Source organism: Rattus rattus, chromosome 13 (assembly GCF_011064425.1).
Source record: "Rattus rattus isolate New Zealand chromosome 13, Rrattus_CSIRO_v1, whole genome shotgun sequence".
Classification (NCBI taxonomy): domain Eukaryota; kingdom Metazoa; phylum Chordata; class Mammalia; order Rodentia; family Muridae; genus Rattus; species Rattus rattus.
The window spans coordinates 5,839,847-5,863,788 of record NC_046166.1 but is presented as its reverse complement, the minus strand read 5'-3'; the positions used below and the strand labels follow the sequence as shown (position 1 = coordinate 5,863,788).

The following is a 23,942-nucleotide window of genomic DNA, read 5'->3' as shown; positions in this document are numbered from 1 at the left end:
GATCGTAGCATGGGTGTCCTGCACTTTATGGCTAATGTCTAGTTCTAAGTGGGCACGTACCATGTGTGCCTTTCTGGGTTTGGATTACATTTCTTAAGTAGAAATATTTAAAGGATTCATAAAATTCATGGTGATACGAGTTTGACTCATCTGGTCACGTGATGACTTTCATTCAGAGAAAGCCACGTCCAACAGGGAGCCTGTGTTATTGCCGGGTGTTTAAAAACACCTCTTAAAACCTGCCTTTAAAGGGCTGAAAGCCTGTAACTTTTAGCATGACTCCTACAGAGATTCTCATCAGCTTTCTAAGAAAAAGAAAATACCCATTTCTGCAGAATTTGGATGCCTTTGGTAGCTATGGAGACGAACCCTTCGAAGAGAGAGACGTTCTTCCATCTTCAAAGAAGGAAGTGTAGTAAATGCAGCTCATGTTTTGCTCTAAGATGTCTGAGATACTTCGCTGCCTCGGCGTAACTAGGATTCTTTCTTAAAATGATTTTAGCGATGCTGTGGGGCATAGCTTAAAATGATGGAAGCTTACATGGCCACTTGTGTCCAGATCATCCGGTACAGAGTCCCAGTATCCACATCCGTGATATCAGTGTCATTGTGTTAATATCCTTACGAAAATGCCTGCCCGTTGATCTGATTTCTTATGGACTGGCCAGAGCTTGTGATAGGATCCAGCCCCTCCTCCACAGACTTCACAGTCTGGTGTGTGGAAAAGGGTTAAATAACCAACTTCAGCCATGGACGAACACTGAGGCTTGAGGAGAAATGAGTGATTTTAGGATGACTGACGATCATATCAAGGAAGTAAGGGTTAGAAATGAGCCGGGACATTGGTACACACTGTTTCACCCAGGGCACTGCCCAAGGCGGGCAGCCCTTCATGGGAAGTCCCTGAGCTCTTCTGGTGGTACAGATGCTGACTCCAGGGTTTTCTGTACAGCAGTTAATGTAACCTAGTCACCTAGAGCAGTAGACACCTGCTTCCAAAATGGCTTGTCCTCCCCGAGGTGGAAACAGTTCCCCATTTAAATCATCTTCATAGACTCTTATGTCAGTGAAAGTGTGAAAGACTTGAAGAGAAGTCATTTCATGATAAGCTCACACCAGATACCACAGGAAAACGCTAGAAAAAATGGTGCCGGGGAGCACTGAAGTCCTAGTTCATTATGGAGTTTAATTCAGATTCCTCAAAGGTCAGCCATGTTTTCTTGCTAGCCCCCATCTCTACACAGGTACCCTGTACACCCCGCCTGTGTTTCCACTGGTTCCTTGCCTCACAGTGGCCAATGAAGTGCCCTGTTACAGGTAAGCTTTAGGCCCCTCCACTGACACCATGTGCACAAGAACAGTTCCTCTGGAAGAGTGAGGTGTCCTGAGCCCCTACCCTGCCCTGATGCAGAGAGGCCATGATGTTGAGAGTTACAGGCTTCTCAAGGTGAAGGGGCTCATGGAGCAAGCATAATGCTTTTGGTGAACTTTGACCTGAACACGTATGATTGATAAGGTTCCTTTGCCCTCTGTGAAACATCACATATTCCTGCTAACTCTTTACACCAGTGTTTTCCTGAACCTTTGTGCTCTCCAAAACATTAGTTGCAGATGCAAGAATATTCTTTGGATGCCTTAACTTATCCCTCCCTCCCTCCCTCCTAATCTCCTTGCCCACCCCAACCCCCAATCTCCTTTACTTCCTTGCTTTCCCTCTTTCTGTACTTGGCAGGTTCTCAAGTGGCCCAGGCTGACCTTGGATTTGATATGTGGCCAAGGCTGGTCTTGAAGCCCTAATTCTCCGGCTTCTACCTCCCACATGCTAGACTCTAGGTGTGTGGGACCACTCCCAACCACTCTGACTTTGCATTCTATCTTTTCCTTTTTTTTCTGCACATGAGTGAGACTTAGGTCTAAGGAAGATTATTCTTTAGGGAGGGGGCAACTTTCCACTCCCCCCTTGCCTTCGCTGCGCTTGGTTTTTGATGAGTTTCTGAGTCCTTTATTTTCCTAGAAATCAGCATCCTAGTGCTGGTATCTTAGGACTAGTGCATGAACATATGTGTGGATAGAAGGGGGTTTCATCTGCTTGCCTTTCGTTTATGCAAGTCTGGTTAAAAAAACAAGCACGAACAAGCCCTGTCTCTAAATTAAGACGATTCCCAGTGGCCCATTTATTTTAGAGGGCATTTGAGAAAGGAAACTTCCCAGAGTAGACTGCATTTGGGGCAGTCACATTCGATCTGCTCCTGTGTTTCTATGCAGTGGTTCACTACAGGCTACTGTTCTCTCCCTAGAATTTTGAGCTAATCCAGGGGTTCCGTAATTCACCATATTCGTTTTCAGAAATTCTAGATGTATCAGGGCTTGGGGGACTCTCTGCAGGCTGTGTGGTGTGTGCTCAGGTTGCACACCTGAGATTCCTTCTAAGTCCCTGGGTCTGAAGCGATTTCTCCTAGAAGGCGTGAGAAACAGCCATAGGGAGAGATGCAGGAGTTATTCCAGAGTTGGGGCTCTGAAAGAAAACCAGATCGTGTGAAAAGCAGAAAAGCATTTTCCACTGTGCTGGTTCTTTCCTGATTCACTGAGTGTCCTTATGTCCTCTCCCCTGTGTTAGCAAAAAGTGGGACTGCAGAAAGGATGCTTGGTTCAAAGCCTTGCTGCTAGCCCAGCTGTGACCTGGGCATGTGACAGGACCTTGTTGGTCCTCAGTGTTAGCCTTTGTGAGAGGAACAAGAACACCTGTGTCCTGCCTGTGTCACTGTGAGATGTGGCCAGCACTGAGACAGTGGCTAAAAAGACACTGTAGAGATTCTAAATACAAATGCCAGCAAACCTGAGCCTTTTCTGTTTTATGCTGGGGGGCGTGGCACAGACAGCCTCTCCTGCAGAATCCCAGTCCTCTTTCCCTAATGCATGTTTTGATGCTGCTGAAGCTGCTCTTGAATTCTGATGCCCTTGTCCTTGGGACCTTGGGTGGAGGAGTAGCAAACCACTGCACCATAGCCATGTCTGCTAAACTCATGCACCCCTTCCTCTAGTCTACTGTCGATGCTTCCTGTCTGCCAGGTCTAGGAGGGAGTCAGACTCCCGCCCTGGGAAAGGAACAAAATGATAGAGGAGACCCGTTCAAGTACATCAGGGTGCCAGCTAGGGTGCACACAGAGTGTCTGCGGGCCCGGAGAAGGCAGATGGTATTACAGACCCATGCGACATATTAGTTCACCTCCACCCATCTGAGAGGTCACCACTTCCCAAGGTAACCCATTTTCTCTTGGGAGAACCCAGGCTCTCAGGAATTGTACTGGGATCTGCTATTTTCAAACTCCATTGGTCTCTGGGGACCCAGTGTATCTGTCTCCTTGGCCACGGTGGCCTTTCAGAGAATGAACCCGCTCTCCCCACTCACCCACCCTGCTGCTCCTTCCTAAAGGCAAGGAATATTTGGGTGTCGGGTGGAGCATCACTTGGCTCTAGAAAGAAAGGTCTCTAGTGAGTGACTGACCTAACGGATTAGCATAAACAAGGCAAAGGTGACAGGGACCTCAGGGTGAGGATGTCACAATGGCAAGTCCCTTGGGCCCCTTTTCAAATTATGGCGTAAGAAAACGGAGGCCCGAGAAACTGGCGTTTTTACCACATTCCTATCAATGCCAAGTCTAGCCCTTCATCCGAGTTTACAGGACACCCCTGGCCTCTCCACCGCCCTCTTCTCCCTGCTTTGTTCGGTGCTTCACACGTGACACCTAGAAAGCCGCGTTCCTAGTGACTTTCAGATTCCTGCCCCTCCTGTTGCCTAGGAAGATGCCATACAGAGCAGGGGGGGGGTCGGTCGTGCCCCTGTAAACCCAGCTCCTGTAACTTAAGAACCTGTGTCAGTGTTCTGCGCTGAAAAGAGGAATCAATTCACATCTCTTTTGTTTAGAATTCGAGGGTCCCTCCAGACCACCTCAGACTCTTTTCCTTTATGCTGGGGGTTAAACCTAGGGTCTGGGTATCCTAGGGAGGTGGTCACCTATATGCCTGTCCCTCTAACACCTGCTCCCTGCCCCTGCTCCCTATGTGTCCGTGACGAGCTACTGAGGCATTCAACAGTTGTGTGCCCGTCCTCACAGCCTCAGTACCCATAGAGAGCGCAGTCGCCCCTCCCTCACAGTAAGTGTGCATCAGCGAGGATGCCAAAGCTCTGTTGAGGGAATCTCAATGGGAGGGGAGGGAGCATATCCAGGTCTTGGTTCTCAACAACAGACTCACAGACCCTGTTTAACAGTGGGAAACTAGGGATTGCTCACTACAAATACAGCAGCTGCCCTAGCGGATGAGGCGTACGAGGACTGGACAATATAAGACTCAAAGGGGTTGTTCTGTTGGGCTGTGAGGGGGATTTCTTGTTGAGCGATGGATAGCTCCTTAAAGAGGAAATAAAACGGATGGCTTTCTAACCAGCCAGCTATGAAAAATCCACGGCACGAGGCCTGTGTTCACACAGGGAGTAGCAGGCTGCCGGTGGAGGCTGCTCCAGATGGCCCGTCTGGGCTTGGACACGCGGTCCCAGAAGTTGGAGGCTTCCTTTCCCATGGGGATGTACTCAGGTGCATGTGGTTATACTTAGCCTTCGTGTGTTCCTGTGTGAAGTGGACATTCATTCTGAGAGAGGGAGAGGGAGAGGGAAAGGGAGAGGGGAGAGAGGGAGAGAGAGAAGAGAGAGAGAGAAGAGAGAAGAAAGAGAAGGGGGAGAGAGGGGGGAGAAAGAGAGAGAGGAGAGAAGGGGGGAGAAGGAGAGGAGGAGGGAGAGGAGAGGAAGAAGGAGAGGAGAGGGAGGGAGAGGGGAGAGGGAGAGGGAGGGAGGGAGGGAGAGAGAACTGAAAAATGGACATCAGAGTCAGTCAGCTCTCATCAGGAGCGTACTGTTCTAACAAGTGGGCTGGACCAGGCCGGCAGCAGCAGACGTTTGCAATTGATTAGGACAATTACAGGGTCTTTGTTTGTTTGTTTGTTTGTTTGTTTGTTTTTTAAATCAGGGTCTCCTACTACAGCTGGGGCTGGCCTGGAGCTCACTATGTACTCCAGATTGGCTTTGAATGAGGGCAGTCCTCTGTCTCAGTGCTTTCTCATCCAAGGGATGGGTTGGCATTTCGCCTTTTTATGCCCTCGAATGAGGAATATTCTGAGAAATGGAGATGTGGATGCCCGGTGTTCTTATACTAACTGAGGAAACTGTCTCTAGGCCCTTGCAACAAACAGAACTAAGGATGAACACATTTCTTTCTATCTGTATTAATTTATTGTCTCATATATTATATCCTGACCACAGTTTTCCCTCCCTTTGGCCCCATACCTCCTCCATGGCCCCCACCTCCTCATCCTCCTCCGCTTCCCTTCAGAAAAGGCCAGGGCTCCCAGGGATACCAAGCGAGCATTGCCGGAAGACTAGACACCTTCCCTCATATTAAGACTGAACAAGGCAACCCAGTAGGAGGACAGTGGTCCCCAAAGCAGGCAAAAGCATCAGAAACGGTCCCCTCCCTTTAGAAGTCCCACAAAAACACCCAGGTACACAACTGTAGCACGTATGCAGAGGACCTAGGTTAGACCTACGCAGGCTCCCTGATTGTCGGTTTGGTTTCTGAGCCCTATGAGACCAGGTTAGACCCACATAGGCTCCCTGATTGTCGGTTTAGTCTCTGAGTCCTATGAGGCCAGGTACCCCTCTGGCTCCTTCAATCCTTCCTCCCCCAGGATTCCCAAAACTCTGCTGATCGCTTGACTGTGGGTCTCTGCAATGCTTCTGTCAGGTGCTGGACGAAGCCTCGCTGATGACAGTTGGGTTAGAATATCACTAGGTAGCAGTTCATTGGCTTTTTCCCCAGTCGTGTTTTGTTCTTTTGTGAGTCTCTGGGCTATCCAGCCTCTAGTTCCTGGTCCTCCAGGCAGTATCAGCCATGGGCATGGGTCTCATGGCATGGGTCTCAAGCTGGACCAGTTGGTGGTTAGCCACTCCCACAATTTCTGTGTCACCTTTACCCCAGAACATGCTGGCAGGACAAACTGTAGGGTGAAGGGTTTGTGGCTAGGGACATATACATTTCTACACAAACACCCCCCCACACTCCCCCCACACACACACCACACACCACACACACCATGCATACACATACACACACCACACAGCACGTACACACACACACACACACCACATACTACACCCATACCCACACACACACTACACACCACACACACACCACACACACACACACACACAAAACACATACACACACACAAAACACACACACACATCACACACACACAAAACACACACATCACACACACACACATACACACACATCACACACACACACACACACACCACACACACACACACACACCACACAACACACACTCTACCACCCCACAAAGTCTGTACTTAGACATCAACATCTTTTAAACAACTAGACATCAACTTTTAAAGCAAACTATTTAGACATCCTGAGTTCACAGCTGTACCAGTTCCAATTACAGGGTACACTGCTGTACTCTCAGTGCTCACAAGATCACTTGTCTCAACCCCTCAGCCCTCTGAGCCTCTGCAAATTCCATGGACCAGAAAATCTGGTCCCTCAGAAGGTTCCTCGTAGTCCTTTCCAGCCCCACCTGTGCTGTTTTCCACAGTGAGAGCTTTAACACGGCTCATGTCAGATCCCGCCCAGCTTCTAAAGTAGTTTCAGAAACATTCATACCCAGCACACACACACACACACACACACACACACTCACACACACACACACACACACACCCAACACACAAACACACACACACCCAACACACACATCACACACACACAAAACACACACATACACACACAAAACACATACACACACAAAACACATACACATATATCACACACACACAAAACACAGACACACATCACACACAAAACACACACATCACACACACATCACACACACACAAAACACACACATACACACACAAAACACATACACACACACACAAAACACATACACATATATCACACACACACACAAAACACAGACACATACACACACACAAAACACATACACACATATACACATCACACACAAAACACACACACACACACACACACACACACACACACACCAGCATGCATACCCTACCAAATCCAGCAAACAGTCCTATATAACCAAAGGCATCTCTGTATTCCTTCCCTTTGCCCCAGTCCTGCCAGGAGTGACCGAGGTGTTCGTGAGCTGCATACATTTGCCTCTTCCCTCTTCCTTCAGGATGGTTCTGGTACTTATTTGCAGGACAATCAGATGGACTTGTTTTGATCCACTTCCAAAGTGGGGACATTTTTGTTCCACTATAGTTGATTTGTTTTTAAAAATCTATAATGTAAAGAACATTTAGTTCCTAAAGTCGAAACTGTACAAAATGAATCACTTAGGAAAAACACTCTATCCTTTATTACTTCTACCCCCTCATTCCTGTCCATTGTTTTCTTGTCTTTAAGCGCATGCAGGAGAGAGGGCAGGAGACAGGGTTGTATGCGCCTGTGCATAGGCAGGTACCATGAGTGTGCATGCAAAGACAATGCCAGTTGCCATCTTACTCTATTAGAGGCAGGGTCTCTTGTTGGACCCGAACTTGTCATTTTGGCTAATCTGGCTGGTCAGTAAGTCCCTAGGATCCATTGTCCCCGCTCTGTGGCTTGTAACCACGCATGCCTGGCTCTCCTCCCCAAATGCCTGCCATCCAAACTCAGGACCTCATTCAAGCACTTGACCCACCAAGCTCTCTTCTCGGACTTCCAACCTCATACTCTGCTCTTCCAGATGCATCAGACAGAAGCATGTCTGTTTTCCTATTTCTTCTCCTTCATGGGCAGTGGCCGGTGTATTATATGCACATTATTGTATGAACTCTGTTATATTTTCTCTTGTTCACACACCACAAAGTTCTGGACCCAGACAAGCAGGCTCCTGGAATGTAACTGTTTTCGGGATTTCTTACGGGCCACTTACGAAGTTTTCTACCAGTAACTTTATTCAAAGAAACATTTGCAATAAGGGCTGTCATTTAACCTCTTGGCAATGAGCACTTTAGAAGATGATGGAATTTTATTTAAAATGACGTAATCCTTTTTTGATCAACCCTGAGGTTGACCCCAGATGCAGTTGACTGGAGGTGAGACCAAGGACAGGAGGAGGAGGTGGTAGAAAGCCTTGCTTTCCTATGAATAGATATCGGTACAGGTATTAGCAGAATTATTCTGGAAGTCGTCATCACAGAAGGGTTTTACCCGTGCCTGCTTAACTGCACAGTGGTCAGGAGACCCGAGAGGCAGGTCTGTAGTTCTAGTGTGAACTGGTAAATGTGATGCTAATGTAAATTTCACTTTCTGACGTTCTTAGCTGCACGGAGTGACGTTTATCTAACTTCTGTCATCATTTTTTAAAGAACTCGGATCATGTATGCATCCGGAAGAACGTTGTTAGTAGGTAATGATCTACATTTAATGTGGTGAGACCAGAAACAAAACATGGCAAAGGTCTGCCCCGGGTCCCTTTTGGTAAATAAGGGAACTGAAGACCCACTTGGTCTCCATGGGTGTTTAAGGAAACATGGTCTCACGCAGCTTCCCGTGGGCATGCTTCACGAAGGTCTTCTGACTCTGGATGAGTTTAACTCCTGGATTGAGAACGACTTTGAGGCTGTCCCAGGCTGAGCTGTGATCTGTTTATGCTTTGGGAAGCCCCGCTGGTCTAGAAACCACATCTGTCCCCTGCATCTGGTTGTGTTGGTAGCAGGACGCAGCCCTCCAAGGGTCTTTTGCACTATCCCCAGGAGTGTTTGGGGCTGGAGGTCAGAGCATATGCCCTGCTCACCCTACAACCTACCCCACTTCGTCTCATGCACTGCACCTGGAACCTCCCACTGCACCTTGGTCCTCTTCAGAGGGTAAAATAGAGATGAGATGGCCCCACCAGGGCCAAGGATAGTCCTAGGGTCTGCATGGTAAAGAGAATCAGGGACGGTGAGTGGGAGCCTTTCTTGAGAGCTGAGAGAAACACCTGGGCAAAGATTCAAGTTTTGCTGGATGCTTAGGTCCTGAAAGGCCTAGAGTTGAGGGAGGCGCATGAGGAGAGAGAGAGAGAGTAGGGAGTTGTCTTGATGAGAGCAACTCATCTCCCCTTTGCCAGAGTTAGTGAGGTCGTGAAAGGGAGCCATGTTGCCTTTGAATTAGATAGCAGGTGGGTGGAACACTGCAGTCACTGTGTCAGAGTGTTGGGGTCTGTGTACAGAGGCCTCACTGCCTGTAGCCACTTCCTAACAGCTTTAATTGTGTGCCCCAGACCCATAATTTACATAGCTTGGCTCCTGTTAACGGGTAACAGTTGGACATGCAGATGGTCCCTTGTATGTAAAAACCGGGCAGTCGTACACCTGACTCTCAGACTTGCCTGAGCAGGTGTGGGACTTTGTGTATTTGTATAGACACAGGGTTACGGGGTCGCCGTCAAGGGAGGCACAGAAGACAGCAAACAGTTGGGGACACTTGTGTATCTGCCAGAACCTTCCCAGGGCAGGTGTCCTATACATGAGCAGAGGGTTGTTCTACCTTCTGTAGGCCAGGCAGGGAGAGATCGTGGCCAGAGGCGAAGATTAAGACAGACACGAGTATTTTCCCAGTCCTGGAGGCCCTGCTGCAGAAGGCAGACCTCGACTGTAAGATGGGCTCATTGGGTCTCCTCCCAATGCTCTGGGTGTTGTACCCTTCCTTGTGATGAGGGTGGCTGGGTATCGAAGTGAATGGAGGAGGAAACATCCCACTATGACAGCCCAGGACGCCTTAGGTCTGGGCTCCTTTATATCAGCCCTGAAGGAAGTGTACTTTCTAATAAATCATGCATGTGTGTCAGTGTGATCTTTGCAACTCTGATGCCCACACCGCTGCTTTAGGGAGACGCGGTCTCCTGTTCTGTGCACATGTGTGGCTCTGCAGCTGTGTCCCTGTCATTGTACCCAAAACTGTGTGTCCTGCTGTAAGGCACTGCACAGCAGGGCACACGGCTCGTGGCACAAGACCCCATGGATGTCCCTAACAGGCACTTTGTTCTCTTTGCCTCGCTCAGAGAATTCTCAAAGGAAAGAGAGAAGGCGAAAGCACGTGGAGATTTCCAGAAGCTTCGGGAGAAGCAGCAGCTGGAAGAGGATCTCAAGGGCTACTTGGACTGGATCACCCAGGCAGAAGACATAGATCCTGAGAATGAAGAGGAGGGTGGAGAGGAGGGCAAACGAAACAGTAGGTGCTGCCCTTCCTTCCCTTGAGCAAACAGATCTGCTGAGTGATGTGTGATTGAGATGCCGTGGTGTGGCCCCCCGTACCCTGGACCTCTACCCGTGGGCTGTGAGGAAAATACAGCATCCTGGTTTCCCCCTCCTGGCTGCCTGTTCACGCTACAGAGAGAATAGTGCGTGTGTGCACACGCTCTCGCTCTCCACAGGAGTGCTACCATTTGCATTGTGGGAGTTTGGGAACTCAGTAAGCCAAGGGTAGAGGTCGCAGGACTCCAGAGGAGGGTATGTAGTTTCCCTTCCCTCAGTGTGTAGTAGTCCATTCACACAGGGCTTTGAGGAACAGGTCTCTTCCACCTCTGTGCTGTGTGAGATGGCCCCCTCCAGTGTTTCCACACCAAGCCAAGTGCTTAGGCCACCAGGCTGAGGGGAAACCAGCTGATGGTAGTCGGCAGTGGTTAAAAGGCCCGTGTGAGTGAGTCAGTGCCTGCTACTTTGTGGCCCACCTGCCTGGGCTTCATGCTGTGACACCAGGCACCTTTAAGTGCTTTCTGCAGGAGGCAGGGCCTGACAATCAGTCAACCACTGGAATTAATTGCTTGTGCTGATCAGAGTCTCTCTTACCACACACTCTCCCCACAGATGTGCCTTTAGTCTTCCTGGGAGCAGTCGGGCCTTGGGTAAAGGTAGAAAATGAAACCTAACAGTGCATTTGACTATGATGCTTCTGGTTTGTTTCCATTCTGGAATGGCTGACAGCAAAGGTGAACACATAAGAACAGTGTCCTTCGGAAGGCCTAGGAAACCAAGGGTGGTCCTACCCTGTAGAAGATATTGAGTAAGCTCTTGGCGAGCAGATCCCATGGGAGTCATGGTTAGTCCTCTTTAGACAGACTCAAATGAATACAGCCAGCGCTCGAGGTCACACAGAGGACGGTGGGTCCCTCAGGAGCTGTGATGAAAATCTAGGACAGATGGGCCACTTGGCATGGTCTGGAAGTTTGGTGTCTACGGAAGAGCAGTTGAGTGTGAGGAGAAAGCTTTCATCCTGGGACTACCATGAGCGGTGAGCAGAGGCCATGTTCCGGGACTCTGTTGGGTTGAGCACAGTAGGTTAGAAGACCAGAATGAACCACAGTGGGCAGGTCAGAAGAGCCAGGCTTGTGCCTCTTCTGGAAGCAGAGCACCGAGAAGCCAAACAGACCCAGGGTGGGGGTACTCAGCACCTGTGGCCATGGTGTCCCTTCTAGTCTGAGACTCTATTTGAACTGCCCTGGGGACTGTAATTCAAGCTGTCATGGGCCTTTGTCTATAGGCTTGGTGTGCTGATGGGGACTCTGCAGGTTGTAGCCTCTTGCCTGTCTGTCACTGCTCACTGCATGAGAGAGGGGCCAAGGCCTTGGTGTGTGAGGATGAAGAGACTGTTCCCAGGACACAGGGACACAGTGAGCAGCTTTCTGGGGCAGGATGGGGTATCTGTGTCTCTCATGCAAGATGAGGGTGGGTAGACGAGTGGATGAAGGTATGACGTCTGCATTTGCTGATGCGTGTGCTGTGATCAGACAGAAGGAATAGACAAAACTTCCCTTGGGAACAAGCCCACCCGAACCCCTAAGGCCTGCACAGGACTTGTGTACCTTACTGTGACTGACAGCACTCTTCAGGCCCAACCGCTGATGCCTATCTTAGATCGCTTTCTATTACTGTGAGAAAACACCATGGCAAAGAAAAGCAACTTTGAAGGGTTTATTTCAGCTAACTGCTTATAATCCATCCAGGGCAGAAGTCAGGGCAAAGGAATGTAAGGTAGGAACCTAGAGGCAGTGCGTGAAGCCAAGGACTTGGAGAACAATTGCTCTTTCCTCCTGATTTGCTCAGTTTGTCTTCTTATAGCCAGGACCACCTGTCCAGGGATGGTGGTACTGCCCGTTGTGGGTGGGACCCTTTCACATCATCAACCATCAGTTAAGACAGTGCCCCCAAAGACTTGCCCATTGGCGAGACGGATGGAGGCAATTCCTCAGCTGAGTCTCCCCTCTTCCCAGGTGACTCCAGCTTGTGTCAAGTTGACCAAAACTAGCCAGTACAGGGCGTTATCTAATCTTTTCTTCATTTGCAGTGTCGACCTGTGGAAGCCCTGCTTCACCCTCATAAGCTTAAAATGCGGTGTGCCACGTGTAATCTAGAGAAAGGATTGTCTCCTATTCTCAGCCGTGTGCCGCCTTTTCTGGTTTTATTGTGTCACACAGATGACTTCTTGCATTGCCATTGGCTTGTCACGTCCTTGTTGATCCACGGCTAGATATAGATGGTAATCAATCTCCCGGGTCGTTATTGTCCGTCCAGGTAGAGGCTTTATTTTCATTTTGTAATGACCTGTGCTATGACACATGGTTCTTCCTGGACTTGGAGTCTTCTGATCCCTAAAGGGATCCCTAAAGGGATCACTGTTTTATGTGAGGTTGGCCTTGCCCATGTCCTGTCACTTTCTGTAAAGAACGTTGTCTATGAGATGGCCAGCGTATGAAGCTGTCACTGTATTGACAGACCACTGGGCTACTCTCAGAGCCCAGGAGGCCCCAGTGATGCTGGAGTGCAGAAGTGAGCACGCAAGGAAGGTTTTGTGGAGGTCCGCTTCTCGTTTCTTGGACTCGCTGTCAGGGAGCAGGTGAGAGAGAAGTCAGGCACCCGGAGAAGTGCTCACACTGTCTGGTCTCCAAGTCACAGCTGAGTCTCCAGCCCTGACTGTACCTTACACTCTACCCACAGAGCTCATAGCATTCACTCCCTGGCTCAGAGGCCATAGTTGTTTTGCAGAGTGCAGGGGACCTCTCTTGGTGTGCTCCTGGGAGCTAATCCCAGGGAGCTCTAGTTAGGAACCTCTGAGCCTTGACCTGTGTCAGTGGCTGAATCTCCAACTGGTCTAAGAATTGTCTGGAGGGCCCTGTCCTAGGTATCTGGTGCCAGTGACAGGGAGGTCTCCTGTGAGCATCCTTGGACTATTTAAGATACCCACAGTGTAAGTTTGCTATTAGAAAGCCGCTGCACCACAATTAATTGAATGGACAAAATTATCTCAGAACTTAGTTCCTGAGCGTTTGGGGAATTTTCAAGGGTAATTCATTTAACTTTTTGCTGAGCTTCAAATTTCTTTTAAGAAACCCTGCCAAGTCTGTGTGTGTGTGTGTGTGTGTGTGTGTGTGTGTGTGTGTGTGTGTGTGTGTGTGATTTTTTGGACATGTACAGCTGCTTCTTCATGAACAATGGTGTTATTCTAGGACTATTAAAATCTAGAAGCCTAAAATTCTATTTTAATCTGTTCTCATTGTCATGAGTAGATTTTTTTTTTAAATTAAAAATAATGAAACCATTTTGAAAGGGAGCTCATTTTAAAATTCTGACCAAATGCATCAGGGCAGCCTCATTTTGGGAACTCTTAAGGACCAGCAATTCATCTAAGTAGTGATACTTGATGCCCAAAGAAAGGAGGAGAAGGCGCCTGCTACCCTTGCTGCCCATAGGAGTACCTGACTGTCTCATGATCCCTCCTTGGTTCCAGACGGTGGCCACTGCCCACCCACCTCTCATTGCTTCTTCTACCACGAACCTCAGTGAAGAAGGTCACCTGGCCGCCTGCCCCACCAATGCTACCTGATTTTTTTTTTTTTGTCTGTTTGTTTTCCTGCATTGGTTTGTTTCAAGGGTCAGCAGAGAGTCAAGGGTGGCATAGCTGTTTGCTGCCCTTCTTTTGAAAGGCTGTATCTGTAGGATGGAACTCAGTTGGTAGAGTGCTTGGGTTTGTTCCCCAGCACCTTATAAACTGGACCCGATGTGCTGTAATCTCAGCACTTCAGGGGTGCAGACGGTGATACAAAGTTCAAGGCTACCCTTGGAGACCAGCCCCAGGATGTATCACATTCTATCTCAAATAAAACGAACGAAAAAGGGGGGAAAAAAAGCATCATCACATTTCACTTTTTTATTTATAAGACGGCTTTTTATCACCAAGTATCCCGGAGAAGTTTGGAAATGAAGATATTGTACTAAAAGCCAGAGAAGAACAGCGTCAGTAGTTCTGATAAATATGTGCACAGGTCATCTGCCCTCCCTGGAGGAGCAGCTGGCAGTGCTGTGACTGGGGAGACCGATGGGAGGGAGGGCCAACCTCGGAGTCAGAGGTCTGATGCAGTGCCCACTGTCTTGGGAGCAGTCGTCCGCCCTGGCCTGCTGTCCCCAGGGATGATTAAATCAGCACACGGAGTGTGGCGGGCATCACAAGTTTAAGCATTTCGGTATTTATTTACTCAAAGGTCACAGGGCGGCGATTAGCATTTATCAGGCATTTTGTGAGCATCAGATGCTGTTCCTCGGGCTGTGGGCACATGAGTTCTTATTCTCCACACTTCTCTGTGAGACAGGAGCTTGGTGCATGAGGAAATCAAACCGCGTGGACCTTACATAGTCTCACGAGGCCGCACAGCCGTGAAGCACTGCCCTGGCGCTCTAGGTAGCAGCATGAACCTGGGAGGGTGGGGCCTAAAAATGAGGCGGAATAAAGTTCCATGCAAAAGCCAGCTCTATTCAGAGCACCTGACGGTTTATACTCTGGGGATTAACAAGAGTCACCTGGGTAAAGTACATCAGAAGGACAAGATACACACGGTGAACCCACGTTTTTTTCCACAGAGGAGATAAATACCATTAGCCAGTTGTAATGGATACTCTGAAGTAAGCGCACTCCTATTCACTACACTTGAGAGGGGCACAAAAGCACATCCCAGGAACAACCCATGTTATGGAGGAGCGGAGGTCACACGACTCTTATTAGAGTTTTCTCACAAGGTCTCAGGAATCTTACCTAGCTTTCTTCATGGGCTGAGTTCCAACTCCTGAGTATTTGAACATCTGTGCCATGTTCTTCTGGGATAGGTTGGGGAGGGGGAACTTGCCCGGTGAGGAAGGCATGCCCTTTGTAGAAATGTGGTATTCCCACCAAGGCGTAGTCCCATGTTCCCATGACTTTGCCGGCTCCAGCATGGCCCCCTGTACCGCCCGTGTACTCCTGTTTCTGAGCATGGACATGTAGACTCTGCCTTACAGGTTAGCCTACTGGCTTGCCGCGAGTTCAGAGACACAACACTGCTAGCTGTCAGAACATCTGTGACTGTTCCCTCTGTGACCCGAGCTTTGGTAATGGGGACACTAACAGTCATGGGTGGTCACGGGTCACTGGAGCCAAGTACGTTGCTCATCTTACCTCAGTTCCCATTTACTTCTTCCTCCAGCAGCCCCACCCCAGGAAGTACATTCAGGCCCAGCCCTTGTAAGCAAAAGTAGGTAATGTGAGGTGCATTTGGAATGTTCCTACAGCCAATGTGAGGTGCATTTGGAGTGAGGCAAGGTTGTCAGAGTCCAGCCCTACTTTCTTCACGGCCAACCGCCCTGCCCCAGAAAGCCGTCCTGGTTGGCATCACACTCCCAATCCATACTCAGAGCCTCTGACTCACTGACGAGCACGTTCCTTAGGCACTTTCTTAGATGCAAGGACAAACAGAAAACCTGCATCTTGAGCAGGCTGTTAGATCGCTCATTTAGAATAGGTTCTCTAGGACAGGTTGACAGATGGCCCCCATCCCTTCAATACTGACCTGTAGACTCCTAGCTAGGAGGAAAGGGGGGCAAATGTGGATCAGAGACCAGTCCCAGGCGTCCTCTGCTCTGCACTGGGACCAGCTGTTGCAGCCCTTGCCTGCCTGCCTGCTTGCCTGCTAGGCTGTCCTGTTTGTATTGCCCTTGCTGCCCTCTGCTGTCTGGTAATGGAATTGCCTGTGTTCAACCTGAAGGGGTCACGGTGGCTGATTTGCTAAGAGAGGATAAGAAGAAAAGGAAGTTTTGCTGCTTTCGACAACGCAGGGCTAAAGACCACGGTAACTCGCTGAGGTGTTCTTGCTCTGTGGAGGCTCCTTGCCTGACGTTCCTGGTTTCCTCTCCTTGCACATAGGCATTCGTTGCGTGAGCTGCATGCGGTGTGTGTTACGTTTGGAAAATGCCTATGTTTTAACTGCTTGGTCTTTCTGCCTTTCCCTCAAATGTGTGGCATCACCAAGACAGCACCCTTTTGTTTGCACTCTACCTATGGAGAAGCAGCTGAACCAACCGAGGCTGCTCATTTGATTCAGTGTGAATATTCTTAGCCCGGAAGACACGCTTTAAAATGCTTTTCCTTAAACGATGCTTTTAAATTTAAACTGTTTAGAAATTCCAATAATGTTATTTGACTGATTTTCTTTTTCCAGGCTACGTGTTTCAGATTGCTTCTTGGCCTCATTTACCCAAGGCTATGCTAAAGCTAGTAGTCTCAGCTTCAAGAGTGGGGGAGGTTAAGAAAAAAAAAAAATCCCGAAACAAAACAATGTAACAACTGGAAGTAACATCTGGCTACGTGTTTCAGATTGCTTCTTGGTCTCATTTACCCAAGGCTATGCTAAAGCTAGTAGTCTCAGCTTCAAGAGTAAGGGAGGTTAAGAAAAAAAATCCGGGTTGGGGATTTAGCTCAGTGGTAGAGCGCTTGCCTAGGAAGCGCAAGGCCCTGGGTTCGATCCCAGCTCAAAAAAAAAAAAAAAAAAAAAAAAAAAAAAAAAAAAAAAAAATCCGAAACAAAACAATGTAATAACTGGACATCGGGGGGTGAGGGTGGGGGTGGGTGGGATACAGTTCTCTTCAGTGAGAATAGCCTTATTTGGGAAATAGTTAAACATAAAGTTTTATCCTCAATAATGTTGATCATATCCCTTACCCAGTCCCCAAGCCCTTGGCAAAGCACTCAGGACCGTTAACATATAAATGTTTATGATAAGAATTGGTCCCTTGCCAGGCTGTCTATGGGTCACTGCTTGTAGGTGGGTAGTAGCACAAGTTTTGCCTGGATATACTGGCATGGCCAGCTTGGTGCTAACACCAAGAATCCCCAGTCAGAAAGAGGAAAAGTCAGAAAGAGACATAGATCATAGAGGTGGATAGCCAGCTGCTCGCCAGCCGCTCGGACAGCAGAGGGACACACTGCATGTGTGAGAATGCTGACCTCAGAGGTTAAGTGGGGTTGTCTGTGTCAGAATCCCAGCCTCCTCGGGAGGTCCGAAGAGGAAAGGCACCAGGGGATTGTCAGATGAGAAGCATTTGGCTCACAGGGCCCCCAAAAGCATAAGAAGGAAGAACGAACTCTATAAGGCTTGGACACCTAGATAGGGCAAGGACGGAGCTGACCTCCTTGGTTTTAGTATCTACAGCAGGATGAGGAGCAGGAGAGGGCCTGAAGGCCTCTGTCAAAAGCAGCAAACCCCTCCTCAGTAACAGCTTGGCCCCTGTGGTGTTTTAAAGATGCTCGTGATGGACAGAGAGAGGAAGCCACCTTACCTCGTTAAGGAAACTGGCTTCCCGAGTGAGGAGTGACCTTCTATTGGTGGGAACAAAGACTGACTCTGCTGGTGACAGTGGGGTGGGAACCTTTTGAGGATGTTGGACCACTTTTTCCATTGTAATAAAAGAGTGTCGTTTTCTGGGCACAATTCTTGATTCAGACCTGCAGGCCTTGGTCTGACCTTGACCCACATTTCCCAAGATGAGTAATGGCTGCCTCCCAGAAATCCTTCACCCTGTGTCAGCAGCATACATTAGCACGAGCGTGTAGCAGTACCCTCAGGGGCCACCTGGGACTGCTCTCGCTTGCCTTGAAAACGATACAAGAACGGAAGAGCTTGACGTCAGTCCCCTGCCCCTTGGGAAGGGAACACAGTTCTGCCACTGACAAGTTATCCAGCCCCACCTATGGCCCTTTCCTTGAGGAGCTCTGGTAGCTCAGAGGGAAAGCTAAAAGAATTCCCCAGGTGTGGGAGAAAGCGTGTGCTGAGGACAGATAAAAGGGACTGGAGAGGAGGCTCTGTGGTAAGCCGGGTGCACATACTGCTCTCACAGGGGTCTGGAGTTTGGTGCCCAGCGCCGACCTGCTGTAGGTCACAGGCACTTGTAGTTCCAGCTCTGGGGCGTCTAATGCCCTCTTCTGGCCACCTGCATACATGTGGCTTGTGTTTACATGACAGACATACAGAGGCTTTTCAAAAGGTAAAACGGTTTTAAAAGCAAGCCACCATTCAGAGTCCCAGGACATCTCTGAAAGCAGCTGCTGTCGTGACAGCTTTCAGAAGGACTGCAGAAGAGCCTCATACGGTGTATGAAAGACCTCTTTGGGGACTGCTGTGGAAGGTCAGGGGTCTCCTGGGGGCTGGCTTAGGCTCTTGAGCCACTCATATGCTGTATTCTATTTCCTGGACATTAGGCACGGAGAGGACTTGGATTCAGGTTCTTCCAGGCAGGCTGCAGGACTCCTGACTACTGGAGAGGGTGGTGGGTAGTGGCTTTCCAGTGATGCTTACGTCTGGTCTCCCTGGAGAGCTGGGAACATGTCAGGAGACTTCAATCCTCAAGGGCTGGTCGTGAAACCAGACAGCTGTGGGTGTCTCTATTCTTGCTGATAGCAGGTCAAAGGTAAAGGGATCCTGGAGGAGTTATCGCCTTGCCGCTCAGGGAGCAGGTAACATAGACACAACAAACACGTCTCTAGTTATGTGATGTCGAGCCCCAGGGTTTCCTGACTACTCCTCAGGAGTCTTTGACCTCACTGAAAGAAGCGATCTGGTGAATGTCATTCCGAGGTGCTGCCTGCTTGAACCTGTGCATAGACTCGTGTGTGTGTGTGTGTGTGTGTGTGTGTGTGTGTGTGTGTGCATGTGTGTGTGCCTGCTTCTGAGTTTGTACAGCTGACAGATACGGTTGCGAAGCCCGTTGTTTATAGAGTGAAAGCTGACAAATAGTAGACTTGCTCGGTAGCATTTAAATTAAGCTTGTACCAACCCTTGTACCAACCCTGCAGTCTATCAGTCTACCTGAGCATCTTTACCGAAACTGCAGGCACGGGATGCCATCACCGAGGGATGTGTGCCGAGTGGCACGGGAGTGAGCTTCCAACTCTGGAGCCGCGTATCCTCGTGGCACATCATCTGCTTGGTCATCTGTGCAGTCTTGTCATTTGCTGTGTAGTTCCAGAAGCCTCTTCCACCACTGGTAGATTCTTCTGTCCTGGTTGTTTCTAAATGTAGAGGGAGAACCTTTGAGGATTGGGTGAAGGAAGGAGGCTCTACTCAGCCTCTAACGTGAAAGTGAACGTGGTGTGTGGTTGTGGAGGATAAAATGCTTAATGTGGAAGCCAGGCCTACAGCCCCACCCTCTGCAGGGGGTGGGTGGAGCAGAGCTCAGGGCTACCCAACTTTACAGAGCTCAGGTCCCTTGGCACAGACTGAGGGACCTGATCTAAGTTCAAGCATACATTGTCTTCATCCTCTCCCTTCCGTAGCCCTGGTGACATTATTCTGGAATGGACACCACACTCCTGGGGACTCTGTAAACAATTATGACTGCAAGGTTGCTGTCCCTACAACAAGCTAAATTAGACAGTAACTCCTCTTGGGTCAAAAAAATGCACACGGAGTAGTGACCCGAGCTAGCTCAGAAGTATATTTGGCTGTTCACACTAGATACTTCTGTACAGTAGTGAGAGAGGCCTGGGCAAAATGACCCTAAATTGGGGCGCTTTGCTTCCAGAGATTCTCTGGAGAGTTTTTCTGATATGATCGGTCCATGCTTGGGCACCTTGCTCATGACCTGGAGTTAGAACCAACACCCAGTGTGCCTTATCCTGTTCAGTCCCGCCTACGGCCCTGAGGCAGACGCTTTTAACCACACGGATGAAGGCGTGGAGGCTGGGAGAATCAGGCCACAGGTGAGGGTTAGCCTTAGGACTGATGAGCACAGGCTACTCTCAGGCAGCCACTGTCCTACACCCCTGAGAACGAGTGGGAGAGTCTGAGACAGGGAGCCGGCCTCACCCTCTGTGCAGCCTGGCTTCAGGGCTACACAGTTCCCAGTGTCAGCCGCCGTTCACGGTGTGGAGGTTTGTCTCCTGCCTTTCTGTCTGCACAGCCTTGGGGAGCAGCTAGTAAGAGTCACTCACTAACGATTGGCATAGAGCCAGAAATGCAGAGTGATGCGTCCCCTCCTTCACAGGCCGCTGTCACCTACCTGCCTCCATCAGATTATCATGGAGCTATAGGGATGAAGAGCTGTCACCTACCTGCCTCCATCAGATTATCATGGAGCTGTAGGGATGAAGAGCTGTCACCTACCTGCCTCCATCAGATTATCATGGAGCTATAGGAGTGAAGAGCTGTCACCTACCTGCCTCCATCAGATTATCATGGAGCTATAGGGATGAAGAGCTGTCACCTACCTGCCTCCATCAGATTATCATGGAGCTGTAGGGATGAAGAGCTGTCACCTACCTGCCTCCATCAGATTATCATGGAGCTGTAGGGATGAAGAGCTGTCACCTACCTGCCTCCATCAGATTATCTGGGAAACAGAGCTATAGGGGTGAAAAGCTGTCACCTACCTGCCTCCATCAGATTATCATGGAGCTATAGGAATGAAGAACTGTCACCTACCTGCCTCCATCAGATTATCATGGAGCTATAGGAGTGAAGAGCTGTCACCTACCTGCCTCCATCAGATTATCATGGAGCTATAGGGGTGAAGAGCTATCACCTACCTGCCTCCATCAGATTATCTGGGAAACAGAGCTATAGGGGTGAAGAGCAATGTCACGTGTTGATGGCGGCCTGGAGCCAAACCTCCAGAGAGGAAAAGCCACGAGATCTCATCAGTTCAGAAGTTTACTTTCTGAAGACGAGTAATGTTTCAGTATGACAAATATGAGACTCTCGGGGTACTTAGTACTCGCAGAAATGGCCCCGAATGTGTAGTTCACACCGCCGTTTGATCACTAGGAAACTGAAGTTGAAAGAGCGGCAGATGCTCTGGTGGCGAGTGGGGCAGATCAGGGCCTGGGGATTCCCCTGAACGTATGTTAAGCTACCTCAACCTCAGAAACCACCAACTCTCCCAGGTCACAAAGAGAGGGGCTCCCCGTGGGATCTGAAAAGAGCTTCCAGTGTGGCCTTCTTCACACGTCACTTCTTCACAAGGGCAATTTGCAACAAGCTGCTGCGTTGACTTTTACAGCCTAGCCTTACAGATAGGAGCATGGAACAGACAGGAGAAGGAGTGCGTGTGTGTGCATGTGTACGTGTGTGTGTGTGTGTGTGTGTGCATGTGTATGTGTGTGTGTGTGTGTGTGTGTGTGTGTGTGTGTGTGTGTGTGTGTGTGTGTGTGTGTGTGTGTGCGGCGCATGCGTATATGTGTGCATGGGTCTTAATGGAGTGCTTGTTGAAGGATGTTCCTGTGTGGGAATGATGAAACTTCCTGATTTGTTTCTTTCCCTGTTGTTTCTCCCCTCTGGGTTCCAAAGTGAATGGAGGTTTGTAGTTGGTGGCTTTGAATTCAAGGAAAAGGAACAGGAGAGTCCCGAGTGTGTAATCAGCCTGTGTTCTTTTGGCCTTTGCTTCTGAAACCTAGGCCTGGATGCATCTGGACATAGCTGCTAAGCCTCCCACAGGGACACGCTCGGCTCCTTGAGAGAGTTCACAAAGCAAAGGGCCCAGGGACTTCTCTTTGTGCCCTCAGAAATGTGACTCTCTGACCTCTGGGTCTGTGAGTCCGATCACACCTTTATCCCCGTGGTGAGCTTTATCTCTCCCCTCAGCGGGGATGGAAACCACAGAGCAGGTAGAGAGAACAATAATCCCCCATCCCCACTCCCAGTCTCTGCTGGGTCTTACAGTGTCCGCCACAGTTCTGTAGACACTGTTAACAGTCTCTGTAGATGAAGCTCGAGGCGTCCTTGCTCAGGGGGACTGCCTGCCCACAGGAGCAAGGCTTTCGTGTGTCGTGTAAGGTTCTGAACTGTCCCTTACAATCCCCCACTGGGATTCTGCCTCAGGAGAAAGACGTACCTGTGTTTAGGTGGCTTTCCTCAGTTTCAGTTCGGGCTACCTCCTCTCTCAGCTCCGCCTCATCTCCCAGCATAATTAGACATCTCTGCCAAGAGCGTCTTGCACAGGCCCCTGAGGTAGCTCCATTCAGAGCCACCTGCCCCTCACCTTCTGGGTGCCACACGTCAGTTGTTGGCTCTGGGGGATTCCTGGGCCTCCAGGCACTAGTAGGCCAGTTTTACATTTTACATTTCTGCCACTTCTTCTAAGGATCCTGACATGGACTCAGGGCTCAGAGACCTGGGACTGAAGTCATCCCTGCCCTGCTCTGTGATTGGCAAGCGACCTCACCTGCTCTTACCTTAGTGCTCCAGTGCTGACTTAACTTGAGAAGAACCTTTCCCGTGTTGGCCTTGCAAACTCAGTGGAACTTAGATATCCAATCAACTGCCACAGACTGAGTGGAAGACATTTGAAAGAGATTTCATGCACGTGTCTTCATGCACTGCCTTCCCCAGCTGTCATAGCTTGCCTTTGTGTGCTGTACAAATGTCTCTGTGAGCTGTGAACTAATCCTTGATGTGCAGAAAGGGGCAGTAGAAACATTTCCATACCGAGGTCGTTGTATAGCTTCTCTGTAGTGCTGTGAGAGGGAGAACGGACCTGTGCCAGCCTGCTGGCTCGATTCAGTGTGACACCTAGGCTTCTTTTCCCAGGAAGCATTTGGGCCACCAGAATTGTTTCCTGCAGGTGATATTGGCTTTCTCTGCAGCTACTGGAAGGGAAGGCTCACTCTGGTGCTCCTTGATAGCCCTCCCTCCAGCTTCCTGAGAGTCTGCACCTGGCCCGCAGCCTGGCATGTCATGCCACAGCGTGCCGCCTGAAGCCTTCTCTTCTCCCCACAGCTAGCATGCCCACCAGTGAGACCGAATCTGTGAACACAGAGAACGTAAGTGGTGAAGGCGAGACCCAGGGATGCTGTGGAAGTCTCTGGTGAGTGTGGAGCCTGCCCGCCCTCCTTACCCCACTTTAGAGATGCTAATGCTGAGAGGGTACCCCCGAGAAGGCAGTGGAGTCCTAGGGCTCTGGTAGGAGATCAGCTGTGCTCTAACAGACTGCCTCCAGCCCCTTTGGTACCCCTCCTCTTATACCAGGCCTTACGGGCATCCCAGCGTCTTACGTGCCTCTGCCTGTGAAGTTGTCCGGCTAAGGCAGGGCATGGGAAGTGTGCTATTTAACCCAGCCACCTGCTCTGTTCATTAGGTGCTGGTGGAAAAGAAGAGGCGCGGCCAAGACTGGGCCCTCTGGGTGTCGGCGGTGGGGGTAAAGGCTGATTTCTCCTCCCACTTGGGTTTGGTACCTGTGCTTTGAAGGAAGAGCTTGAATGGCAGAGTTGCTGACCAGAATGTGCCACATAACTTAAATCTTCCTTCACCCATGGCACCTTCCAACCTCATCCCTGGCCGCTGGATCCGGAGGCCCCGCCCACCCTCCTGTGCTCATGGCCCCGTGTTTTGGAGCTGTGTGTGCACCACCCTCTCCTAACCATGTGGGACGCTGTCCCCTTAAGGCTCTCAGGCTTTTCTCTAAATGATTGGGCTGCAGCCGCAGTGACTGGGGGCAGCAATGCAGAATGTGCTAAGAACTGCCTGCTTTGGGGAGCCCTGTGCTGGCTCGATCCGTTTGCTTCCTGCCTGCATTGTGT

General features: G+C 49.7%; 1 protein-coding gene across 3 annotated transcripts in view; it reads left to right on the top strand.

Annotated features, from left to right (window-relative positions):
• Cacna1d (calcium voltage-gated channel subunit alpha1 D) overlaps nucleotides 1-23,942 on the top strand; it is a 293,823-nt gene that overhangs the window by 187,268 nt on the left and 82,613 nt on the right. For 2 of the 3 annotated variants that reach the window (XM_032919474.1, XM_032919472.1), the window contains exons 9-10: nucleotides 10,135-10,304; nucleotides 23,143-23,230. In XM_032919474.1, the coding sequence (XP_032775365.1) occupies nucleotides 10,135-10,304; nucleotides 23,143-23,230 (258 nt within the window). Of the gene's footprint in view, nucleotides 1-10,134; nucleotides 10,305-23,142; nucleotides 23,231-23,500; nucleotides 23,561-23,942 lie in introns of all 3 variants that reach the window. The other variant, XM_032919473.1, reaches the window with a different exon arrangement.